Genomic DNA, 23,831 nt, shown 5'->3' with positions numbered 1-23,831 from the left:
TGTTAGAAACAACTGATTGTTCACTAGGGGCTGAGGGGAAATGCAATATATTTACTTGCTCTAAACAAACAGTCTCTTACTCCTACACAATCACTTCTTTTCTGATATACTTAGGATATATTTGTGTCACAAACTCCAGCTCAAAGATGGGAAATTAAAAAAAAAAATAGGGAAGTTTTTATAAGTTGCTTAGGAGTTTATCTCCATGAAAAATACATTGAAGACAAAAACGTAGGAAGGTCAATGCCTTTTTCATTTGTCTGCTGGCAGCAGAACTCCAGATACTGTTTCCCCCCCAGTGAGTGCACCACCCAAAAACCACTTCTAATACTTTACACATACCTATTCATTTTCATACCAAGATCTCAACATGTTTCACAAACACTGATTGATTACTCCCACGTACCACTTTAAGATGTAGGCTGTAGAGAAGTTGGTTGGAGAAGCTCCAGAGGTGTGGAACAAAAATGATAAAGAGCTTGAAAGGAAAGAGGCTGAAATAAATAGGCATGTCCAACTTGTGGAAAGAGCAATTAAGAGGGGCATGATAGAGATCTTTAAAGATCTGGAGGTCTGCCATGAAGAGGCGGAAGAAGATCTTTCCTCTGTTGCTGCAGAATAGGACAGGTAGCAATGGCTTGAAATTACAGCAAAGCAGTTAAGACTGGATACCAGGAAAGCTTCTTCACTGTTATAAGTCAGCCAGTGGAACAGACCACCTAGGAAAGTTAAGAAATTTGCATCATGGGAGGTTTTCAAGAGTAGGTTGGATAAGCATTGCTTAGGGATGATGCAGGAGTGGCTACGTCTGGAATATGCTATAAACGGCAGCAGTTGAAGTCCAACAGCTCCCTATGAATGGATCACTGGGAGATCATTTCAGGGCGCTCACCAGCCCTGAGCAGGTGGATATGAGAGAGGACAGTGCTCAGCAGCCTGATGAATGGATGCTTTGGATAGGGATGATCCCATCTTGACCAGAGGGTTGAACTACTAAGGTCCCTTTCTAGGATGCTAGGTTTCTATGACCAAACAAAAAACCCCCCCAAAAACTCCTTAATACATCCTCAGAGGTGAGGAATGGCAAAGTTCCAAACAGGAGCAGTCACTCAGATCACACTTGCTAAGTGCATGGAGGTAAACTGCAGTCAGCTTATTCCTGAGAAGGGGCTGCAGGAAGTGTTAAACTAATATAGTGGGTCCTTAGTGAGAACTGTTAGTAAGGAGATAATGCTTCAAGTTTTCACAGTAAATGAAGATCTCAACCACCATAACCTGCTGACATCTTTACTTGAAATGGAGATGGACTAGTCTCTTTAGGATAAAGAATGCTTTCTCCTGAAAACTACATGTAAAGGACTTGGAATATGCTTAAGAACTCAATGAAGAACTGACATTTTAAAAATTAGCCTCTCTTTTAGTATCCTGACTGGTGAGGGGTTTTTTGTCAGCATTTTTCTCAGTGTGTGCATATAGCACCATAAATGCAAACATAATTTTGCAAGAATTAAACATTGCTCCTATCCCAACAAGGTCAGAAGCTACAGACCCAATCCTACCAGCTTTTACTGATACTTCAGTTTGAGTTTTTAAATGCAACTTGGCACTATAACTACTGAAACTAACTTTAGAAGAAGCTAGGATGCTACCTAGTCTATCCAACACAAGACAGCTCCCTGAAAGACATTCTCCAATCTTTCCTCCACTGCCCTTTGTAAAAGTCTCAGGTGATGATGCTTCCATGTTTTCATTTACAAAAATCATCCATAACCTACCAGATCCTGTCTTTGTGACAGCTACACTAAATTTGCTTATTCTTAATTTCGTTCCATTCCTTTTTTATCCCTTTGCACCAGTTAAAACACTCTCTCCTTTGCCTGTTGCACACTTCTGATGCAGTTAGTTCTTTTTTATCTTTCCCTGCAAATCCATTCTTCTTTGCTTTTCCTTGAATTCCCTGCAATCTGGCAGCATCTTTCAGATTCTGAAGTATTAACAGTTTTTTGTTGAAGGTGTATTTAAGACACTGATCACCTGAACATTCAAGCACTGAACAAGACAACAAAAAAAAGTATAGAAGTCTGGAGCAAAGTATGCTCTCTATCAGTGCTGCAGGATAAAGGGTAAAGTTTCTGCTATTTACTGAGTGGTGATTATGGGGATTTTTTTTTCTTCTGCTCCTATAAAGTTTGAGGTTCTTGTAATCTATTCGGGCAAAAATCTCCATATGCTGGGTCATGTTGCTCTGAATATCTTCTCCTCAGCATCTGACAGTCTAAATTTGGATTTCTCCAGGTGCATCACTGTTGTGAAACATAGTGACAGGAATACTCACCTTGAGAAGGTGACGTTCTGATGAAAAAAAATAATTGTCACCCTTCCTTCTTGGTACTCAGAAACAACACTCATGGGTACTCATACAAAAGCTGATGAAATCCATTTCTCAAGGTGCTGGCAATGATGAACACATGTAGAACAAGATTTAAATCACAAGCGGGAAAGAGGTAGTGAGACTCCTGAAATGTGTGTAGTCCCTGGGCAGCAGCACTCATGTCAATCAAAGTGCGCTTGTTAAGTGCAGGATTTCCACAAAAAAAAATATAAGAGTGACCTGGCTCCACAGACTCTGGATAACATAAGTACATGGGGAAAGAAAACAGCAAGTCCACAATCCCCAAAGGGTAAATGGACACGAGAACTGATTTTACCCTTGCTGACCTAAGAGTGGATGCTCTACATTCAGTTCCTCGCACACAAACTCAGATGCTACATTTGCCATCTTCAGTAGAGTTACACTAGACTGAACAGGCAAGGACAATGACTAGCTTATGAACCCCAAAGATGGTCTCTCTAGTTCAAGATCAGCATAAAGAAGCTTGTGCTGCTTCCCTCATGATGTACCTGCTCCATAGCAGAGGTGAGATTTCAATCTCTTCGCCTGTTGATCCCTGCCTTTTCACCTCACCAGAATTGGGGAAAGATGGAATAATGAAACTTCCACAACTGGAAGGCTGTGCAAAACTGACCAATGCCAAGGAGATAACCCTTGTGATGTATTTCACTGTTCACAAACTGAATCCAAGCTACAGCAAGGGGCCAGACCCCCAACTGAAAGTAGGGGGCCTTGTTCATCCTTTGGAGTCTCTGGAAAAACACAGATGGTATTGTTGTCAGGCTTGTCACGTAGAAGAGACCCGCTGGGAGAATCTCAGGAGTCCTGCACAACTGAGATAAGAAGGGGATTTTAATCTAATTTTATCACATTAAATGGTATTACCTGGGCTTCTTGGCATGCAGCTCTCCTTAGCAGGTTATCGCTATCAGGGAAGAGAAAGGAGAATGGGCATTAGATAATGTACATTTAAGGGGCTAGAGCAGGAATGGTTTGTTTTTCTTAAAACATACGCATGTGTCTTTTCCACTGGCACACACAAAGCATCAAGCTATGACTTAATATCATACTGAAAACATTCTAATTAAGGGCACTCTTAGTTCTCTATACACGTGTGTGCATGCACACACACACACTTTTTGCATGTTTTCCACTTCTTCTTATGAAAGGCCAGGGTTTAAGGTATAATGGGATTATATGGTTTTACAGGGTACTGTGTAATTGTAGATCATTTTTAAACTCCTATGCAACTGTGTTCCAGAACCTAACCTTTCCTTCCCCACAACTTTAGGGCTGAATTATCATTTATACCAAGGTCATTTACCATTCTTATTGCATAAAAAGGACTTAAGAGGGGACAGTCATGAGATTTGCAAGGCTTTAATTTTCTTTTTATTATAGCTGGGAGGAAAACCTTCAGTTTGTCAACTGAACAAACTACTACAGCAATGATGCCTGCCTGAATCTATAGTTGGCCCGAAACAGTAACTCAGAGAGATGTGTACTGCCTCACATGACAATGCAGTGCAATACTCAATAACAGCATTAACTACTTCGCTGCTGAGTATTTCAGCAGAAAAAACCAGACATACATTTATTAGCCATTGATGGATGTAGGGCTCCGTAACAGAACAGGTTGTATATCAGCAACAAGATTTTGCTGGGCAAAGGAACAAAATTCAATGCTCTTCCCACCTACAGACAATCACTCTGCATCTGCCCAAAAGAGGGTGAGATGATGCATCCTTTCCTACAGCCTCCCCACTAGGTACTTAAGCATCTTTTCACTCCTCTACTACAAAAAGCCCCACACATGTTCTCCTGGCAATTCTGAAGGGTACTTCATCATCAAAATCCAAAATCCTCCAGCTTAATGAAAAAATTTGTAATCAACATAAAATATTTTGGAATATACTGAACCAACTGGAACTGAGGGCAGCGAGATAAAAAGCAGTGGTGAGGACTGTGGCAAGGAAGCATGTTTCTGAGCCCCAGGCACACCATTTTGGCCTCTGATGAATAATTTGGCCTCCTGTGCTGAAAGGAACAAGGAACACAGGGCCTTGTTAAGGGAATCTGGATTCAAACATCCATCACGTGAAGTTATAGCAGCTGTTCTCTGGGACATCATTGTTAGCTGCTATGATGTCCTATAAAAGGAGAGAGATTGAGTTCAAGGCAAGGAACATGGGAACTCTTCAGCACAGCAGACATGAAAATAGACTTAGTTTAAAAAAAATGAAAACAAGAGAAAACATATCAAAATGTATCACCTGAATAGAGTGCTACCAGTCTATTTATCAGTTTCTCAGAGGCATCAATGATGTTTGTTCTTTAAAACCAAAGTGATAAATCATTTCTATTAAGAAACAGAAACATTCCTTACAGGAGTGACAGATGTGACTAACTGCAGTTTAAGGAATACGAGTTAATAACTCTAGGACTAACATGGTTTGCATGTCAGATGTTCCTGTACCTTTGCTATACTGAATGCCTGACTAGACAGAATCCTTATGGATAAATCCAAATATTTCATTGTGAAATTCTTACAGGCCAGGAAATCTACCCTGTACAGCCAAGTAGATATCCTGGTTCATATGCAAAATATGCTATAGACTTGACTATTTTAAATAATGATAACCCTAACAGATGACTATGTAGTTATCATGGATAAAAGACAAAAAACTGAAAATCACATTAGGACGATATGCAGTCTACCAGGAAAGCCATCTCGTTTTGGCATATTGCATAGATATTTGTGGATAAAACCTGGTTTGTGCTTGGAACCCAGATACAAAGATTTTGAAGCCAGAAGGGACTACTATGAACATTTAATCTAACCTGATGCATTCCCCCCCTCAAATTTCACATTATTGCATCAAGCTTTTGGCTGATTCCGCTACCGAATCTCTTTAAAAGACGTCTAAACTTGATTTAAAGACTTTGAGCAATAAGGACTCTCTCTCATGCCTTGGTAACTTGTTCTCCCGGTTAATATGCTTCCAACCAAAAAGCCCGGGGAGGACACAACCTGCTCTGTCCCCAAACTTCAATCCACCCTTATTCATTCCAAATGGATGATCCAAAAACCCATAAGATATATTTTGGAGGGTTTATACAGGTCAAGACAGATTAAACTTGTCATTGTTCAAATCATATTTATCAAAACCTGAAAAGAAATGAGTAATATTTCAGCCTTCCATTTCTAATACTGAATTCAATCTCAGTATGTATTGGGTTATTAAAAAAATGTTGATCATCCCAACTAATAAAAACATAACTAGTTAAGTATGTATTTTGTCTGCTTTATTTATTGTATTTACTAGTTTTACATTGTAACAAAGTATCCAATATAAGAATACTCTTTAGAGGAAGAGAAGGCAGCAGAAAGAAGTTACATATTTACCACAAGACTCAGCTATCACATGTTGCCTGAATGAGTGCATAGCCATTTCCTCTAACTAGGGCGATATCCACAGGTAAACCGTAAAGCAATTACTACCCTAGATTTCCCCTCAAGGCTTAGAGACACAGCTTATAGCAAAACAAATTTAAAGTACAGCATCTGCTGGCTTATCCAATGATGCTTTCCTGCTGTCAAAATTAACCATTATATTGCTTGCAACTGGGCTAGCTTGGTTACCCAAGGGAGGGAGAAGAAAAAGACAAGGAAAAGTATGTCAAAGGCTGGGTCCATTGACAGAGCGCAGAGTGAAGTCAGCTCCATCCCATCCAGCAGTAAGAAAGCTCACCATGAAGTCAAGGCTTGGAAGGGTGGAACACAACAAAAAGGGTCCTTTATCTGAAATAATCATGTAGGAAACATGGTTTATTGCTTCTGTAAATTTGTTTGGTCCCTTCTGTTTGTGTAGTGAATGCAAAGACTCCAGGTTCTGCCCTTAACCATCCAGGACCTGCTGTCCTCAGTGGCAGACCCCCGGGCTACAGCTCTGCATGATCCTTAGAAACAGGCCCCTGCACAGGGGAGGAAAAGAGTGCATTAGGGAAGGAAGGGAAAAGGGCCAGAACCTATAACACAATGGCTCATCTAATCTGCCATACTGTACCACGGCCAGCTGTTGCACTGTAGCATACATTACAATAGCTCTTGGGTCTGCTCTAATTTATCCCTCTGCAATCCTGGGGTACAGAGACTGTGTAAGAACTGAGGAGCTAGGTCCCCTCTGCCAGAGCTGAGAACTGGGACTAATGTTTTGCATAAAAGACACCTACTTTGTGTATATGTGTTTCTCAAAGTGAGAACTACACCTCCGAGGCAGAGTTCAGGGAGCCAGGGCTACAGAGATGCTGCCCACAGAGGAGGCAGCCAGTGAAGCAAGACAAGCAGGAGTTAACAAGTAGAGGTGCACCAATATAATCGGTTGCATATTGGATCAGCATAACAGGAAAATTAACATTATTGGCAATCACCTTTTTTTGGCCAGTAATGTTACTGGTAAATGTTGCACACAGCCACAGGGCATGCATGTGACCAATAATGCAGCCCGGCAGCTTGGAGAGCAGTGTTCTGCTGGTATGTCGGGTGGCGGGGGGGCAGGGCAGATTGAGGCTTCCCCATGGTGAGGTAAGGAGTGGGGCAGGGGAGGGCGCTGCCCAGCCAGGGGAGTGAATGCAACCCCATTGGGAGCACAACAAAGCTGTGGGCAGCTCGCTTGGCGAGTGCAAAGGAGTGGTGGCTCCCTGCCACTGCACGCACCCCTGGAAGAGGCATGTGACCTGCTAGATTTGTAGGTAGGGCCAGAGGCTGTGCTGGTCTCTTCACGGCACGGGGGGCAAGCAAGCAGGGGCAGGGCAGGTAGCTGTGGCATAGGCAAGGAGGAGATACTACAGCAAATTCTGGGGTGGCTATAGCCCACCCCGTAGCCACCCCTCCCCTGCCCACCCCGAACACAGCCCTGGCCCAGTCCCACCACCAGGAAGACACTGGCACAGCCCCTGGTCCTGAGTTCACAATGGGCAGCCCATCCTTGCCCCACACACAAATCCAGGAGGACACATGCTCCCTATGCTTCCCCCAGGGGTGCACACAGCTGAGCTAAAGGATGTCCGTCCTATCAAATACATCTTTGGCTTCTTTCAGTAGACCACAGCTTCAGCGCACATCATACTGGCATTACCAGAACATTAGCGTTTCCACTCTATGCTTGGCTTTAGGAGGACACAAGAGTCAGACAGTCTGTCTGAATCTGCTTCCCCCAAAGACAGTATTTATCCTTAACACTTTTAATAACATTAGGAACAAAAAGCTGCAGCAGCCACCCCAGATGGACCCACAGAGAAGCAGCAACTAAGTTATCATTTGGCAGGTACAAAGTGCAGCAATCAAATTATCACTAACAATGACACGCAACTCAGTGGCAATGAGAGCCAAAACCCCATAAGCCTTGCCAGTATTTTCTGGTGAAAGTCAACTACTTGCTTAATACAAACAGAAGGGGAAACGTATCCCTTACTCAGTAACAGTATTTCTACGCAGTGCCTACCAACTCAATGCAATAAACTCAAAAGCCCACAGCTTGACATAAAGATGAGCAGTTAGTGTAAAGCACCATTATAACCAGGTGCCAAGCCTGCCTGCACCACCCACTCTGGTAAATCAGATTGTTGTGAAATGGTTAAATCAGTTCTGCTAGCAAAACTGGCTGGGGCAGGACTGCAGGTGTGAGCTGAGTCATCTAGAGAGAAGAACTCTAGAAGCAGCCAGAACTGGGTAGAAAATCAGAACCATCTTTTAATGTTCTTTTCTAGCCATTTTCCTTGTTAATCAAACCAAACCCCAGGAAAGGATGGTTCACACTTTATGTACTGTATGTAGTGTCTTTGTCAACTGGGCTGGGAAAAGCACCTCACCACACTCAAAAAGATGGGTCTTGAATTGTCTCCGGAAGATAAGACTGTGGTGGGCTTTTGGTGGGCAGGCAATGATGTTAAGCATGCTTCTCTTGCCACTTTTGGAGATTCACCTGACGTGAACTTGTCCATGATTCCCCAAAAAAGTATGGTGATTGTTCCACAGGTGCATGCATACAAATGCACGTACCTCAGGCTTTGGCTTCATCTGTTGACCATAATCCTACTCATCTCTCTAAAAAGAAATACCAGAGTACAAATATGGGATCAAATGAAGCACACGTGTCAACTTGGCACAATTCTAGGGAAGGTCATGGAGACAATACTGAATTCTGCCTTTAATTTTCCTATGATATTGGGCTTCCTCTATCTTAAAATGGAAGAACACAGATTTTTAAGCAGATTTTTATTTCTTACACACGTACATATGAGAAAATTGGAAGAATTTATAAAACTTGGTAAGAACAGCAACAGGGCTTTAGATAGGCACAGCCCAGCCAGGCACAATACAAATTATGTCTTTTGTGTTCATATAAGAAAGCAAATAAGTCACCTGCAAAACCTCTGCTATTCCAGTTCTGGGTCTCTCTTGAAGGGATACCATGCATCACACCAAAATATATAGATATTATTATATTCACAAATGGGGGGGAAGCTCATTTGATTTGCAACATCAATCAAACAGGATTTAAACAAAAACCTTCTGAAAGTGAAAGATCCACAGTGGCTCTCTCCCTAGGACACATATTCGGCTGATAAACTTTTATCAGAACAAGACAGATAACAGCCCTTATACCATTATAGCTACCACAGTTCACAATTCTCCAAGCAACCACAAAAAGGAGGGGGGGGTTGTTGCTGTTACTATGTGTCCATTCTTCCTTTCCTGTTACCTACTTGTAGGGCAGAGGGGGCATTTTCGTTATTCCCAAAGGTAGGCTAGGGTCCAGATTCAGTGAGGCAGAGAGCCAACTGCCTAGTGGAAAAGGGGTGCAATTCTGGAGAAGCTATGAAGACAAAGGAGTCCAGTCCTCACTTTCTCTACACATGCAGGGAAACCTCTCCCAGGAAGAGTCAATGACAGCCACCTACATGTAATGCAGCAAAGGACTAACCATAAACAGGTAATTCCAGCACTCTTCTGTCCCTTTACAGACCAGAGGTAGAATATTGCCATTTATTTGCTTGAAAGGCTATTACTTCAAACTCTAATGAATGCCAGAATCAGAGCAACTGCACCCAAAAAGTTATGGGCCTTGAAATGGCAAAAAAGCTAAATAAGCTTCACCCAGAAAAGTCTTTTGAAAAATCCACAAAGATGTAGGGGAAAGAAAAACCTTCCTTCAGCTGCAAATGAACGAACAACTCCTCAGACAGCTAATTCCAGAAAGTCAGAGGCTAATCTGAACTGATGTCAAACTAAAGCAAGCCCCTTCATCAGAAACTCCAGCAATGCCAGAAACTGAAGCACAAGACTTCACTAAACCTTTAATCTGTTCTAAAAGGGCAAATGTAAGTTTAGTCAAGTACACTTCATGCATAGTAATTCAGCCTCAGATGTTGACAACGGCAAAAGCTCACAGGCAATATAATCTCTGTACATGTCCTTTCTTAACTACTTCAATAGCTGCCTAGCACACCAGGTACCTGGAGTCAGACGTACCCCTAACGCAGGCGAGTGCAAGTGGCACGTTAGCAATGGAAGAGGAATACATGACCTAATGCTACCATATGCTCCGACACAGCCAAGAGGCTGCTGCAGAATCCACCAATGAAGGGATTAACTACAATCCTGACCTGTCAGTCCTGGTCTTCTTCCCATTACAAATAACCCCTCAGGATACTGAAACTTCACAGGATTAGAGAATATTTTATTGCTTTCCATTTTTTCCCTGCTCGCTTACTTTATGCTTTTGACAACACTTTACAGTGAGCTTCGCTGTTTCCTGGATCATGCAAACCCCATTCCCAGGTCCTACAGGAAAGCATCTGCTGGGGAAAGAGAAACACGGAAGAGACAAAACTCAAGTGATCACACGGGGACACCTGGAGAGAAATGTGAAGTGGGGGAAGCCTCATGTCCAAAAACATTTGCCCTTGCTCATGGGCCTGCCCAAGAGATCCTTCTACAGAGAAGGAAGGAAAAAATTAAAAACGTTTTCCTTTAAAGTTATTTTGATATTCCGCTTATTCTGCAGTACAGAGAGCCCCAACCTTTTGCAGCAGCAGCCAGGAGGATCTATGATAGCAGGGAAGGCCTATAAAATATGTGGCTGAAGTGAACAGGGTCTAAAACAAGGCCCTATAAGGGCTCCTAACAGCTGACAGAATAACGTGTTCCTGAATAGGAGCCCCTGTCTCACACCAGTCCCCTCTTTATTCATGTCAGTCTGGGGCTAGCAAGTTTAATTTGCTAAACACTGGCAGAGTTTCATGCTTTTTGTGACTTTGAGATGATGATTTGATATACATGAGAGTGGCCAGGAAGAGAGACTGACGGAAGAAAATGGGGGAGAGAAAGATTTTCAAGTAAGGAGGGAAAAAAAAGAGAAAATGTAGAGGTGGAGATAATGAACATAATGTAGGGAAAGCGAGAGAAAGAGGACTGAAGCTATAAGAAATGAAAAGGAAAACAGGTACTTAAAACAACAGAGGCACAGATTCCACATGATCAATTGCAGGGGGACAAAAAACAGTGTTATTTTTGCCAAATCTCACAATTTTATTGCAGGTCTCATAATACTTGCTGTTGTTCTTAAGGCCCCAGCTCGCAGAGACATGATTATGTAAAAAAATCTCAGCTTTCATTTTAAAAAAACAAGAAGAAAAAAAATAACTTTATATTTCTGGCTCTTATGGATGTGGAAAAGTTGTAATACCTTAAATCACCCAAATCTCAAAAAGCCAAAAGACAGGCAAATTGAGAAGATTTTTTTTCCTTTTTAAATCTCATGATCTGTAAACAAATCACATAGTTTTAATGCAGTACTGTGGACTGATGCACAGAAAGGAACAAAGACATAAAAGAGCAAAGCAAGTTACAATTTTAAAATAGATTAAGTACAAAGGGGAATGACAATTTGTCCTGATTAAATATGGTACACACAGTAAAGAGCATACAATTGTTATATTCATTAAAATTTCCAGGGGGTGGCAGTGCAGATATTTTTCACTTCAGCTAGTAGGTTGGTTACATTTCACCAGATCTAATTAAAGTCACTTTTCCAGCAGCAGTGGCAAAGCATTCGTTCTGATTAACGACACTTGGGCACTACAAATCTCAGCAGCCTCTCAAGGAGAGATGGAAGGGGGAGCAGCATGGGGGAAGGGAAGAGTAGCTGAAACTTTAGAAACTACCAATCTCAAAAGAATCCTTTTAAACTTAAAACACTTAATTACATAAATGTTACAGATGGAAAGGCTTAATAAGTGTTTTCCAGGCCATTCTCTCTTGCCTGCACAACATTGTTCCCTACAGTATATTTTCCTGCGCTTTGTCCAACATAATCACTTCTCCATACGTCGTACAATAGAACTTGACAGAAGAATTCATTTACCTTTTGCAGTTTTATCAGAATTCAAAAACAACTTCAAATTAATTCTGACTAGTTATTACCTTGAAAGTAATTATATGGGACTACCTGCATCAAAGATATTAATTGTTCAAGTGTGAACTATACCATATGCAAAATGTCCATGTTTTACAGTAAGCAGAAAGCATTACTCCAGAATATGAAATGATTCAGAGAAACAGGGTTTGAGTGATTGCCCCTCTGTCTGCTTTAGTTTCCCTTCCCATTCTTTGTCCAGCTTACATATTTTAGATATCTTAGATCGGACACTCTTTGGGGCAAGAACGACTCTTGCTATGTGCATCTTACATGCCTAAAACAATGGGGTTATAATCTCATGGACTCTGCTTGTCTTTGGACAGGGCTGGGGAGGTTATAATGCTGAACAGTATTCTCTTCTCCAAGAAGGCAGCTGCATATGTAGGTAGCTACATCCCTTTTGTATGACAGACAAGGATGGATTACTCAAGATGACCCATAATTCCTCTTAAGATCAGTGGATCAAGGAATATGCCATCCAATGGCACATATCCCTATCCTGTCCATAATCTTTTTTGCATATTACAGTACTTTGGTACTCTGCTCTACAACATGCAGGAAAAAGGTCCAGAATGCCGCAGAAACCGCTTGCAATAGTTTTGCTCAGGCATCAGAGGTCAGGGGAACCTCATATTTGTGGAGAGAAAAGGAGAAAATAACCTCAAAGACGCCTTCATGTCTCATGGAAAGCCTTGAAAAGCAAAGCGTTTAGAAGAGATACTTCTACTTACACTTTTGTATGTTGTATATTTCTCTTGCATGAAAGAGAAAAGATGAAATCAGAACCCTAGTTCATCAACAGTCCTTACTCATCCAGGAGAAAAGTGACTTTTGATGAAGTATGTCACAACTAGTACCACATCCACTATCATGAAAAAAAATATTCTTAACCAAGTTTTTTCTGGTGCAACTCACCTGAAGTCAACTATGCTTTAAGGTTTCAGGTAGAAAGTACACAGCTACAGCATATGTACTTTGTAAAACATAATGTGATTTAATACAAAGGCTCCCAGGTAGGAAAAAAAGAAAAAAAAAAGAAAATGCATGGCATAAGCAAATTTGTTTTCCAAAATTTTCCACTAAGGCACTGGCAGCATTTTAACATGAGGGGAAAAAGAAACAGCCATGCCACTATATCACCTATTTAAAAGACCAGACAACAACAAGAGAGAAAAATCCAGCTCCAAAAGTAACAGTGCTTAAAAGTCATTTGGTTATGTTTGCATCTTACTGAGAGCACATTAAGCTTAAAACCAGGGATTAAAATATAAGCCAGCTTAAAATTCTTTTTAAAAACAGTCCAGGATTTAGACCACTATAGGGAATATTTGTTCCAGAGATAACAGAAGTGGGAGCCACAATACAGCTTATACTATACTATACTTCAGTTATGGCAAATACTGGCATATCCAGCAGGGAATTACACAAACTAATGTAGCGGTGAAACTGAAGTCAACATACATTCACTGATGGGCATTTGGAAACAGTACTCGAACACTTAAAAGAAGGCACATATGGTAGGCAGGATGACCATGACAGAACTATTCACACTCTTGCTGGCAGCGACTACCAAAAACTGAAGCCTGAACTACCAAATGCTTCAAGAAAGTAGCCCCTCTACTTTTGTTGCTGGCATAATGGCAAAGCCATGCAAGAAAACTGGCACAGCATCTTCCAAAGCAATGTATATGATAGGACTGAAGTCTTCATGGGTTGCGAATCTGGCACTTCTGCAACAATTACATTCACATAGAAATGAACAGGAAAACCTATGGATACAATTCACTTGTGTACACTGTTGGCCTCACACAGAATACTACTGCCTTCCACAACTACACAAGTCTCTGTGCTAATGATATCATTTGTAGGTGGAGGCATACATTTTTACTCCCTGCTACAAAGCCAGTGCTGATTAACCTATCTGGCCCTGTGGGCTGAACAAGTGGTACAGGGCTGGTTTGTGGGTCAGATCCTGGGTGGGGTCAATGCACAGGGTTGCTCTGCGGGTGTGATCAGTTGCACCATCCCAGTCCCGCACTCCCAGATCTTCTTGCAGAGTGACCGCGTGCACAGGACACAATTTAGTGCAGGCCCATGTCATCTAACCCACAGGGCTCCTCCATGGATCTGGAAGTCTGCTGTTAGCACTGTCACTGCTTCTCTGCCATCCAATTTCCACACCTAGGGGGAGATGCATAGGCTGGATGGCACCACTCTGCAGGCTGGAGATTGAGGACCGACTGCTGTAATGCTGTTTGAAATCCCCACCAAATGTCTGCAGACTGGATTTCACTAGCTGGAGCAGAAAATAGGTCTAATCTTCCCACTCTCACTCAAATGTGATCCAAGCTACTCTGAGGGCCTATGCATCTTTTAAGAGGACCCTCCATGACCTACCCCAAACACACAACAAAGCAGCTACAGGATGACTAGCTCTCTGAAAGTCAGCAGTTACATTCACCTGCCCTCTTTCGAGCACAGTTTAGTGGAACAAGAACAGCGATAATCCCAGAGAGATTCCTGAGCTTTGAAAAAGCATTTTACAACAGAAAAGCATTGGGAACGAGAAATGCTCCAACAAGGCGAAGCCTGCTTGAACCACGTTAGAAGAAAAGGAAGACTTGAGAGAAATAACAGCAACAAGAACAAGCAGTTCACACAGAGCCAAGCCCATGAAAAGGGCAAGGTCTTAACAGAGAATGGGACCTGCTGTCTGGAAATACGAGAAGAATAACTCCCTGATCTCTTTGGTTTATTTTTTGTTGTTGATTTGTTTTTTAAACAGGCCTGATGTTTTAAAAAGAAAGCCAAAAATTAATCCCCTCTGGCAGTGCCCACCCACACTCCCTGTGGCCCAGCTGCTGCAGCTCCTCTCTGAGCACCAGGCCACCTCTTAGCAAACCACAGTTTGCCACTGCCCAGCGGGCTGCCCCCAGCCCCTTTCTATTTAAAGCCTCCCAAACCACCAGCATTTCCCACCACCCGCTTGCCAGATATATCTGCCCAACGCCTCCTGTCTCAAGCCTGGGGGAGGGCATAGTTACCAGTGCTTGCCGTACACCCAGCTTCCTCCCCACGCGCACAGGCAAACCCCCACCGTGCTTTTCTTCCAGTGAGTCCTGAGGGTCTTAAACATCCCGACCACGCGGGCCATGCTCTGGCCGGGCCGCGCCACTTCCGCAGGGCACAGCAGGAATCAGGAGACGGGCTGCTCCTAATCCCTGCGAGGAAGAGAGCAAACACACGTGACGCACTCCCACACCCACTTCACCCTCCCCAGACAGACCGACACCCCCTTCCCCACACCACCAGATACCCACCCACGCCCCCCTCACCCTGCGGCCGGGCCGGGCCCCGCGCCCCACGTGGCAGCCCCGGGCCGGCGCAGTGCGTCGCGCTCCGCGGCCCGGCTGGAAACCGCCGCCGCCGCCCTCGGGTTCCGGCGGGGGGAGCGGAGCCGCTGCCCGGCGGGAGACCCAGGGCAGGGCTGGCTCAGCCCCGAGACGCTCAGTGAGTGCCTGAGGCCCCGTGTTTCAAGCCGCTGCTGCTTTGACAGGAAAAGCTGTCCTGGGGTTTGTTTTTCTGCACCCTGGCACACCCTGGGCACAGACTCCCAGGGCCGCTAGTCTAAGCCGCGCTGCAGGTTGGGCCTGCCCTGTGCAACCGGCCTTTACAAATCTACTGTCCAGCCTCAGAGTCAGCACAAGGGCCTGGCCCACTATGGGGAAAGCAGGGCGGCCACTGCCAGGATTTAAAAAATACAATGGAGAGGTCCAAGGAAGATGGCCTCCCCTTCCAGCCTGTGCCAGCGTGAGCTAGGGGGCCATCATAGAGGACAGTCCAGTTGTCCTCTGTTGATACAAAACCCGATGCCTTTATGTCCTCTATTTTTCTCTTGAATGGAGAGCTGATTTAACGAAGATTTTTTTCCATCAGGTTTCTTGAAGAGAAGAAGAGAGGACATAAAGGTGTTGGGTTTCATATCAATAGGAGACAGTAGGAGAAAACTGGACTGTCCTCTCCGATGGCCACCCTGTCATGAGGGGGGGGGGACACATCCATTCCCGAGCCCACCTCTGCTTTTCTACGATTCTGTGAACAAGGGATCAGGAGACCCGAGATGTGGTCTCAGCCCCAGGGCTGACTCCCTGTGGGACTTTGAGTTACGGGCTGCATCCTGCACTTACGGAGTTGCCACACCCCAGTCTTGTTACATACGTGTTTCCCAATCTGCTCCAGACTCCTTGGCTTGCCAAAATCTCTTTCCAAGTTTTTCCTAACCCATTGTTCATGCCTTGCCAACTCCTTCAAGCCACGGTCTGATCTTTGCCCTTGCCACCGGTGTTCATACCCACAAATTCACATGGCTTCCAAGAGCGCGTCATCCTACAAACCCAACGTGCTGCCCACGATAAATCAGCTCCATGGCTTAGTCATCCAACAGAATGACAAACAGGAATGTTTTGGAGGGAGTGTGAAGGGCTGTCTTTCTAGGTCCATTTCTGTGCTTCATGCCATTATGGCCAGCAGTGAAACGGTTGTGACCCGCAACAGGCATGTCTGAAACCCTAAGAGAATTTCCTATAACACTGCTGCAGGCCAAGTGCATCCTGTTAAATGGATACACAGGAAGTTGCTCAATGTTTTAGGTACGAGCACTTGGTGTGTCGTGTCCAGCTATATCCAGGTAGACAAGGATGATTCAGTGTCCTCCTTTGTGTATTGTCTTACTTTTTGTCTTTCTTAAGGTAGTATGGCCAATGGTCCTCCACCTCCCGACCAACAATGCCATCCCGTGCTTTTTACTTGGTGAAAGGCATGTAGTTGTGCGTTTTTCAAATGCAGGGACACTTCCTGATGCACCAGAAATAATGTTCACATGCTTGCATTTTACCATGTAATATTTTCAAACACATCAAATGCATTTGTGCTTATACAATACTCCTTCCAAGGCAAGTGTGCATTTTTTAAATAAAACTATTTTAAGCTATGCAAATACACACTCAACTCAGGGTAAAAGTTTTAGATGAGTAAAGGGTTGGTTGGTGTGTTTGTTTGTTTATCTCTGTGCTTGGATGTCTTGAAAATGGCCCAGTGGAAATTTACCAAAGTTCATATGCATGAAAACACATCTGGGCTAAGTGTAAGCATGAGACATTTTAGCCCAAAGCACAATTGTCTGTCAGCACCTTAAAGGAGACTTTGGAATAAAATTGGGAAATACAACCTGACCATAAGACTCAGAGAATAACAGAATATCAACCTAATTTTTTTAAATGCTCAAAGTTGTATTTTACCTAAATATTCTCTGTTTAAGACATACGTAAGAGGCTTGATGCTAAAGTGGTATAAATCAGTGGCTTTCAAATTATGCTGTTCTGACTTGCACTGCCTGAAAATGCAGCTGGGAATATCTAAATAGTGCTTTCAAGTGAGCTGTGCCTACTAGAAATAGTGAAGATAACAACAGATTTTATGCTTGCCTTGTTATTTTATTTTACTTTTAAACTGATGCAGTGCCCATTCTGAAATCCCTTCTGGCAAAAATGTGTGTCCTATTTTCTGGCAGGGGCCACCCAATCTCCCAGATCAGAACTGCTGTTGCTGTACTACTGCAAATACTAGATGCCTTGTTCTTAGCATTTTTCACATAACATCAATAGATGTTGGTAGTAAAACAAGTGCAATAATAGAGGACAAGGAGCTCAAGGGTCAATCTGAAACAGCTCTCTGGATTATATAGACTTTAAGTCTTTTTTTTTTTGGTGTAGGCAAAACAATTCTTCATTTGCTGCCCTGTTCAGAAGACTGCTCAGGAGTCTGAAATACACGTTTTGTTCTCTGTTGACTGCTGGAGAGTCTCTGTAGGAGAGGGTCAGCATTCAAAAGTCTGGCCTGAAATGCAAAATACTTGACTTGGTAGCCTGAGATGTGTCACCTGAAATTATGCTTATGACTATAGGCTGACACTTCATCTCCGTTAATCAGATCTGACCCAGTTTGAAGAGTATGTTTTTTTCTTATCCTACCATCCAACTTGTTCAACTGGCTTCAGGTTTGTCAGCAGAAGGAGCCTGAGAAATATAAACCTGCTCTCTGAGACATCCTTGTTTTTCACTAAAGCAAATTCACTTGTTTCACTGACACCTTTACGATTTGAATTTTCATTGTGGCAAGAGAGCAGAGGCAGAAGCAGTGGAAAGATTTCCCCCATTGTCCAATGTCATTCAGTTGCTCACCAATGCAGAGATCTGCTGGAGCAGAGAATCATTTAATTTCCATCCCTACCAAAACCTAAATCTGTCCTAAAGCCACCAGTCAGAACCATTACCACAGCTGAGTTAGTGCCCACTGATGTTGACCCATCTACTAGGAATGGGGCTAAGCCTGCTCGTTCTTTTCACAGAGGTTACTAAATTAATCAACTGAAAGCATCTTTGGATTAGATTTTCAAAAGTACCTAAGTGAGTTAGAAACACAAGTCCTTTTAACAATTACTGCTCACCGCTGGCCCACGCCCTGTTTACATTCAAGATGTAAAAATATATGATCAATTCTGGGCTGCAAGTATGCTCTCTAGGTGCAGATTTGTGGGTAATTCCTGCGTAACAAGCTACATTACACCACCCAGAATCTTCAGCACTACTTACATCAAAAATACACAAGTGCAGGCAGCTGCTTCTTTGGGTGATTGGCAAAGTCATAAGGTACAGGGGCCTTGCCCTACCACCCTTGTTCATCTGTTTGTTTTTTCATTTTTGCAGCAACAAAGCATGGAGACCCCTGGTATCACTGAACCAGACTGTTCAGTGGATAGTCCGAGACCCCAAACCCTAACATTCACCATTTAGTTAAGGATGGGGAAAGGGAACATATACCAGGGCCAGAATCTAGGGCTCCCGCCCCAACCCAGTGGTGACTGGACTTCAGAACATCCTTACATGAATCTCACCAGCTGCAATGGCAGCAGCCACATGCACTGCTGGTGGGTTAGATTCAGCCCTTAGCAGGATTTTACTTTCACAGGCTACATTTTCAACTACACAGGGGCAGCAGAGGTCCTGGCACCCGTCTTCTTTGTTGGGCCCATTAATAATGTCACGCTGGCCAGTTTGACAAGGAGATTGACAGGGAATCCTCAAACCTTCATGCTACTGATGAAGAACCCCCTACTTTCAGCTGTCCTGCTGCCTCTGCCTCAGCAAAGGCCCCTATAACGTAGTCTCCTCTCAGCCACCAAAATCTCGAACACCCGGTCTGGCTTACAAACAAGCCCTTTTTCTCTGATGGTTTGGAAGAGAGCCCACTAGGTGGCCCTCCAGATCAGGCTGTTAGAAAGAATTTTTGGCCTTGTAAGCACACATTTCTCCTGCTATGGTGTACTAGGCTAGCACCTTTCTATCCCTGCCTAGCCAGGGAAATAGGCTGGACTGCAGAAGACAGCTGTTTCTTCTCTGTTTGAAGTGTGGTGACTGGATTGATTCTTTAGTAGGCTTCTTGTTTAGTCTTCCCCTTGTTATGTCCCCCAAGTTTATGCATCTCTAACGTTCTCAACTAGGCCTGCTGTTACCCCTTCATTTCTGCCCCTTCTCCTGCCTCCCATTCCAACCCAAGCCACAACCTGGGATGGGAGAGGAGAAAACTTCCAGCTACTGAATCTAGAGGGGCTTTCTTAATGGCAAAGATGGGGTTCATGATGGACTCTTGCTCTCATTTTTGACAGCCTGAAGATACCCCCAAGCTAGTAGTCAATGTGTGCTCCACTAGTTTGGATTACATGGCAGGGTTCTGGTCAGGTAACTCTGCCTGGGAATATCATATCTTTCTTTGTCTGCTTGTCTTTGGAGTCGTGCTAGTAAAACAAGTTCTGACAATGTTCAGTCACCCCTGATATAGCATGTGCCTTGTACCCTCTTCCCTGCTAATACTGGACCATAGCTCAGTAATATCCTGTGGTTCATGGAGCTTATTAGATTCCCTTGGGGGAAATAAATAAAAGTATTTATTGGTTCTGAATTATAACCCATTAAACAGCTGTGTTGTAGCACCCAAATAGTAAACATGTAGGATGGCTTCTCCTTAGGCAGGGATTCATGTAGGAAGACTGTGCACTCATATGAGGTTTATTCTGTTGTACAGGGGAGTCACTAATTTATTAGACCAGAGTCCTGGATCCTCAGTTCAGCTGCAGTACAGTTAAAGTAGACAGGGGGGCAAATGTGGCTCTAAGCTGTTTCAGAGCTGTCTGGAGACCTGAATTGGTTGGAGTTGCCAGAGGGCTGCTCTACCTTACACTAGTTGGAACAATCCCTCAGGGATCATTCTGCTCATCCAGGATTGTTGGAGAGCAGACTTACCCCATACTATCCCCAATGTTGGGGACTCTCCAGCTCCCTCTTTAACAACAGCTATTTATTTTAGCACTTCCAATCTGAAAGTGCCTTAAAAAGGAGGTTAGTTTTATTACCAGATAGTGATTCCTGTCCTTAGGAACATCCTGCTGCCCGGGGACAAGATCACCCATTCATAGCTGTTGGTACCAAGTTCATTACTGTGGTGCTGCTTGTGTAACAAGGACCCCTTCACAGACACTAATTTAATCCAGAGACAGCACATTGCACAGTGCTTGAGGTATCTCAGTACTTTCCTAATCAATGTTCATTTGGGAGGGAGATAACTCAGCCAACAACTTGGGTAACATTTGATTTCTTCAGGGCTTAAACAAGCAAGGGAATATTTTTACTTCTTTATATAGAACCTCAGAGTGGATGATCCAGGAGAGATGGATGAAACATGGTGTCATCTGACTCAAGTCAGGCATACTGCCTCTGGCAGGGAGTACTGCCTACTGTTTAACAGAAAAATGAGCTGCTCCTCTTCCTCTTTAATACAGTTCACCAATGCTGTACAAGTGAAGGGGTGCCTTTCCCCTTAGTCTTGATCTCTAAAGAGACTGGTTTATGCTTAGAAACATGAAGTCTGATTAACTTTCTCTCTGTTAGTCATTAAAACTGTTATTAATCGTTAAAATATTACCTAGCTGCAAAATCCAACCTCAGTATGTAACTCCTGGTTGCCATTAAATGAATACATGATTACATCCCACATCCATATGACACTTTCTTACTTATAACCCCTGAAAACTACTAGCACACCAGTAACAGTCAGCTCATTTTCTATTGAGGCAGGGATCTATGGGCCAGATGGAATAAGGCCTGGGGCAATGGTAATCAAAGAGCAACATCTTACAATTGCAAAGAAAGTGAGATTCCCAATTGATATTCTATTAAACGTTTCTGTTTGTATTTTGTTTTGGCTCAATCATGTATATCGCTATGATCTCCCTGGATAAGTCTCTCAGACAACTGGGGTCTTGCGTACAATGCATTTGTACATCTGGTTGAACAGAGACATAGCTAGATATTTTGGTGCCCTGGCAGAGGAGGGGGTGGTATTGTATGAGTGCCAGAGAGTGGGCACTAGGGAGCAAGCAGTCTTACCTGGCACAGCAGGGACTCAGCAGTGGGCTCTCTACATACTGGCTACAGGAGCCCCTATAGTGTGGGCTCCTTGGGGGACTGCCATTTTGGCATCCCCTCTCAATTGGCACCCTGGGCTGGTGCCCCACTTTGCCACCTCTAGTTACACTGCTGTACTTAAGGATTCATCTCTTCCACACCTGGTGCCAATATCCTATCAAAATGGGGTTTTTTTATATCTTTTCCTTAGGTAGAGTTGGAGGAAAACCTTATTAGCCCTAGTCCAAAGCAAGAGGAGTAAATCTCCCTTTGTGGTGAAGAACCAATAATCCTTTTTCATAGACAAAAATCTATGCAACCATAAGGGTCAGAAATTACTTTGACTTAGATTCTGAAATGCAAGATACAGCCATCTGGGAAAACAAGCATCTTGTTGAGTCACTACACATTGACTCAGTCCTATCCCAGCCCAAATGTATATCCTGCATCTAATATGAGGAATATTTTTAGTGAGGAATTCTTACTTGCCAATTCAACACTTTTATTAGATAATTTTTTTCTGTCCTTTTAAACAGCATTGATGAATGATGCATATTGTCATGCTATTTGATGTTTCAGTTAAACTAGAATGAACCTGGTTTATAGATTATTCTTCCTTCTCAACACTCCTGTTTTTCCCTCGTTACATAATTCAGTTTTTACTTTGTCTATTAGAACAAATGGGAATTTTTCGTACCAGTGGATTGCTGGAATTCCTGATCTTTCCATTTCATTGCTCATCTAATTTCCAGATGTTTAAGCCTTTGAAGACATGTGAGAATTCTTCCAAATGTGCTCTATGTATAGGTTCCTTGGCAAACTTATTTGTAACTATTTTCATGGCTACTGATGGTACATACGCATTTATTTTCTGACAGGTTATGAATGGGTACTGATTCTTTACACATGCAATAGTAGTTACTCTTCTGTCAGTAGGGTAGGTCAATAGAATAGACCGGAAGCTGTGAAATTGTTTTCATCAGAGCTTTTCAATCAGGGGTTGGGTAGACATTTGTCTAGGTTGCTTTAGGAACAGCACATCCTGCATTTGTACAAAGAGTTGGACTAGATGACCCTTGAGGTCCCTTGCATCCCTATGTTTCTATGGTATTTCATGTCCTTAATGTGAAACAATCATTGCTTTAGAATGATGTATAGTCTCAGATTAACACAAGTCACAGTAGGCTGAGACAACGGAGTCCCACCAAAACCAATGGATTTACTGCCTCCTGACAGCTGTAATACTAACATTTCAGCAAAGCCCTACAGCTCCAAGCAACAGTACAGAGCACTTCAAGAACTAATTGAGCATTGTTAGGATGTGTGAAGACTTGGTTGGTTAGAAATATTTGTATTGTATGTTACATTAAAGTCTGTCCTTTAACTGTTCTGAAGTTTTGGCTTGGGAGGGAAGTTATGGTATTGAGCACTGCGAGTTCAAGGGCTGAGCCTACACGTACAGAATTTGGCCACTTGTCATTTGAATCTGGACACAGAATAAGGCAGATCTCTTGCAAGCCGTCATGAGTGATCACTGAACACCGAAGTACAGCTTCGCAGACACTGGAAAACATCACAGTGAACGTGTGCTAGCCCAGTCACCCCAGGACTTACATTCCATCATCTTGTTAGTACAGAAACTCCAAGGCTAGTCACTTGATACCCATCTCTAACACCTACAGTCCCCAGTGTGGTGCCATCACTATTTGTCTGTACAGAGTAGTGCACCCCCTCTGGGGCATAAAAGACTGTCAGCGGCAAAAGACTGAATGGAAATGCCAAGGTACTTTTTGCAAGTTTTCTCGTTTGGTCTCTTCTTGGACAGAGCTATGGAATACTAGGTAATTTATGAATAAAAGTTTGGAAAAATCAAACTAGCACAGCTCAATTAGTTTATTGATTAGGACTATAAGAAATCGTAAATCAATCAACGACATAAAGTGCACATTCCTGCATCTCTGTCTCTTGCAGGCTGCAACCTATTCTCACAGAGCAAGCTCAGCATATAACTTTACACAACCTCCTTTATAGCTAACTGTTCAAAACCTATCATCTTATAGAATCAGCTCATTCACACATGCTTATCTCAAAAAGCAGGGTATCCAAAATATATTGCTAGGCACACAAATCTTTTTTACCAGTAACTGGCTGGCATTCTTTAGAGAAGCACAAAAGTGCTAAATTCACATTTCCTGTGATTCAATATAAATGAGTAAGTACCTTAACTAGACAATTTTCAACAAAGGGGAATAGGGTAAAGGTCATACAAGGTTTATATGGTCCACTGAGCAATGAACATAGTCAAATTCACTTAATGCATTGGTGGTTAACTGCCACAATAAACTCATTCTGATAAACATCAAAGAGAGATATCCAAATAATACGGTGTACCACCGAAGCAACGCATCTGCTGGCTCTGGGGACACACATCTACCAGCA

At 43.0% G+C, this 23,831-nt stretch overlaps 1 protein-coding gene across 4 annotated transcripts in view; it reads right to left on the bottom strand.

Annotated features, from left to right (window-relative positions):
- The window catches only part of AGK (acylglycerol kinase), a 40,201-nt gene extending 24,905 nt beyond the window's left edge, over window positions 1-15,296 (bottom strand). For 3 of the 4 annotated variants that reach the window (XM_090043305.1, XM_090043306.1, XM_090043308.1), the window contains exons 1-3: window positions 15,210-15,296; window positions 14,919-15,095; window positions 3,278-3,317 (exon numbers count right to left, since the gene is read on the bottom strand). In XM_090043305.1, coding sequence (XP_089899431.1) covers window positions 3,278-3,317; window positions 14,919-15,028 — 150 coding nt within the window. In that variant the 5' untranslated portion in view covers window positions 15,029-15,095; window positions 15,210-15,296. Of the gene's footprint in view, window positions 1-3,277; window positions 3,318-14,918; window positions 15,096-15,209 lie in introns of those variants that run through there. The other variant, XM_090043307.1, reaches the window with a different exon arrangement.
- Window positions 15,297-23,831: the final 8,535 nt, after the last annotated feature.

The sequence above is a fragment of the Crocodylus siamensis genome, chromosome 4 (genome assembly GCF_052110815.1).
Source record: "Crocodylus siamensis isolate JL-2025a chromosome 4, ASM5211081v1, whole genome shotgun sequence".
Taxonomy (NCBI): domain Eukaryota; kingdom Metazoa; phylum Chordata; order Crocodylia; family Crocodylidae; genus Crocodylus; species Crocodylus siamensis.
The sequence above is the reverse complement of the archived record's forward strand: the minus strand, read 5'-3'. Positions and strand labels throughout refer to the sequence as shown.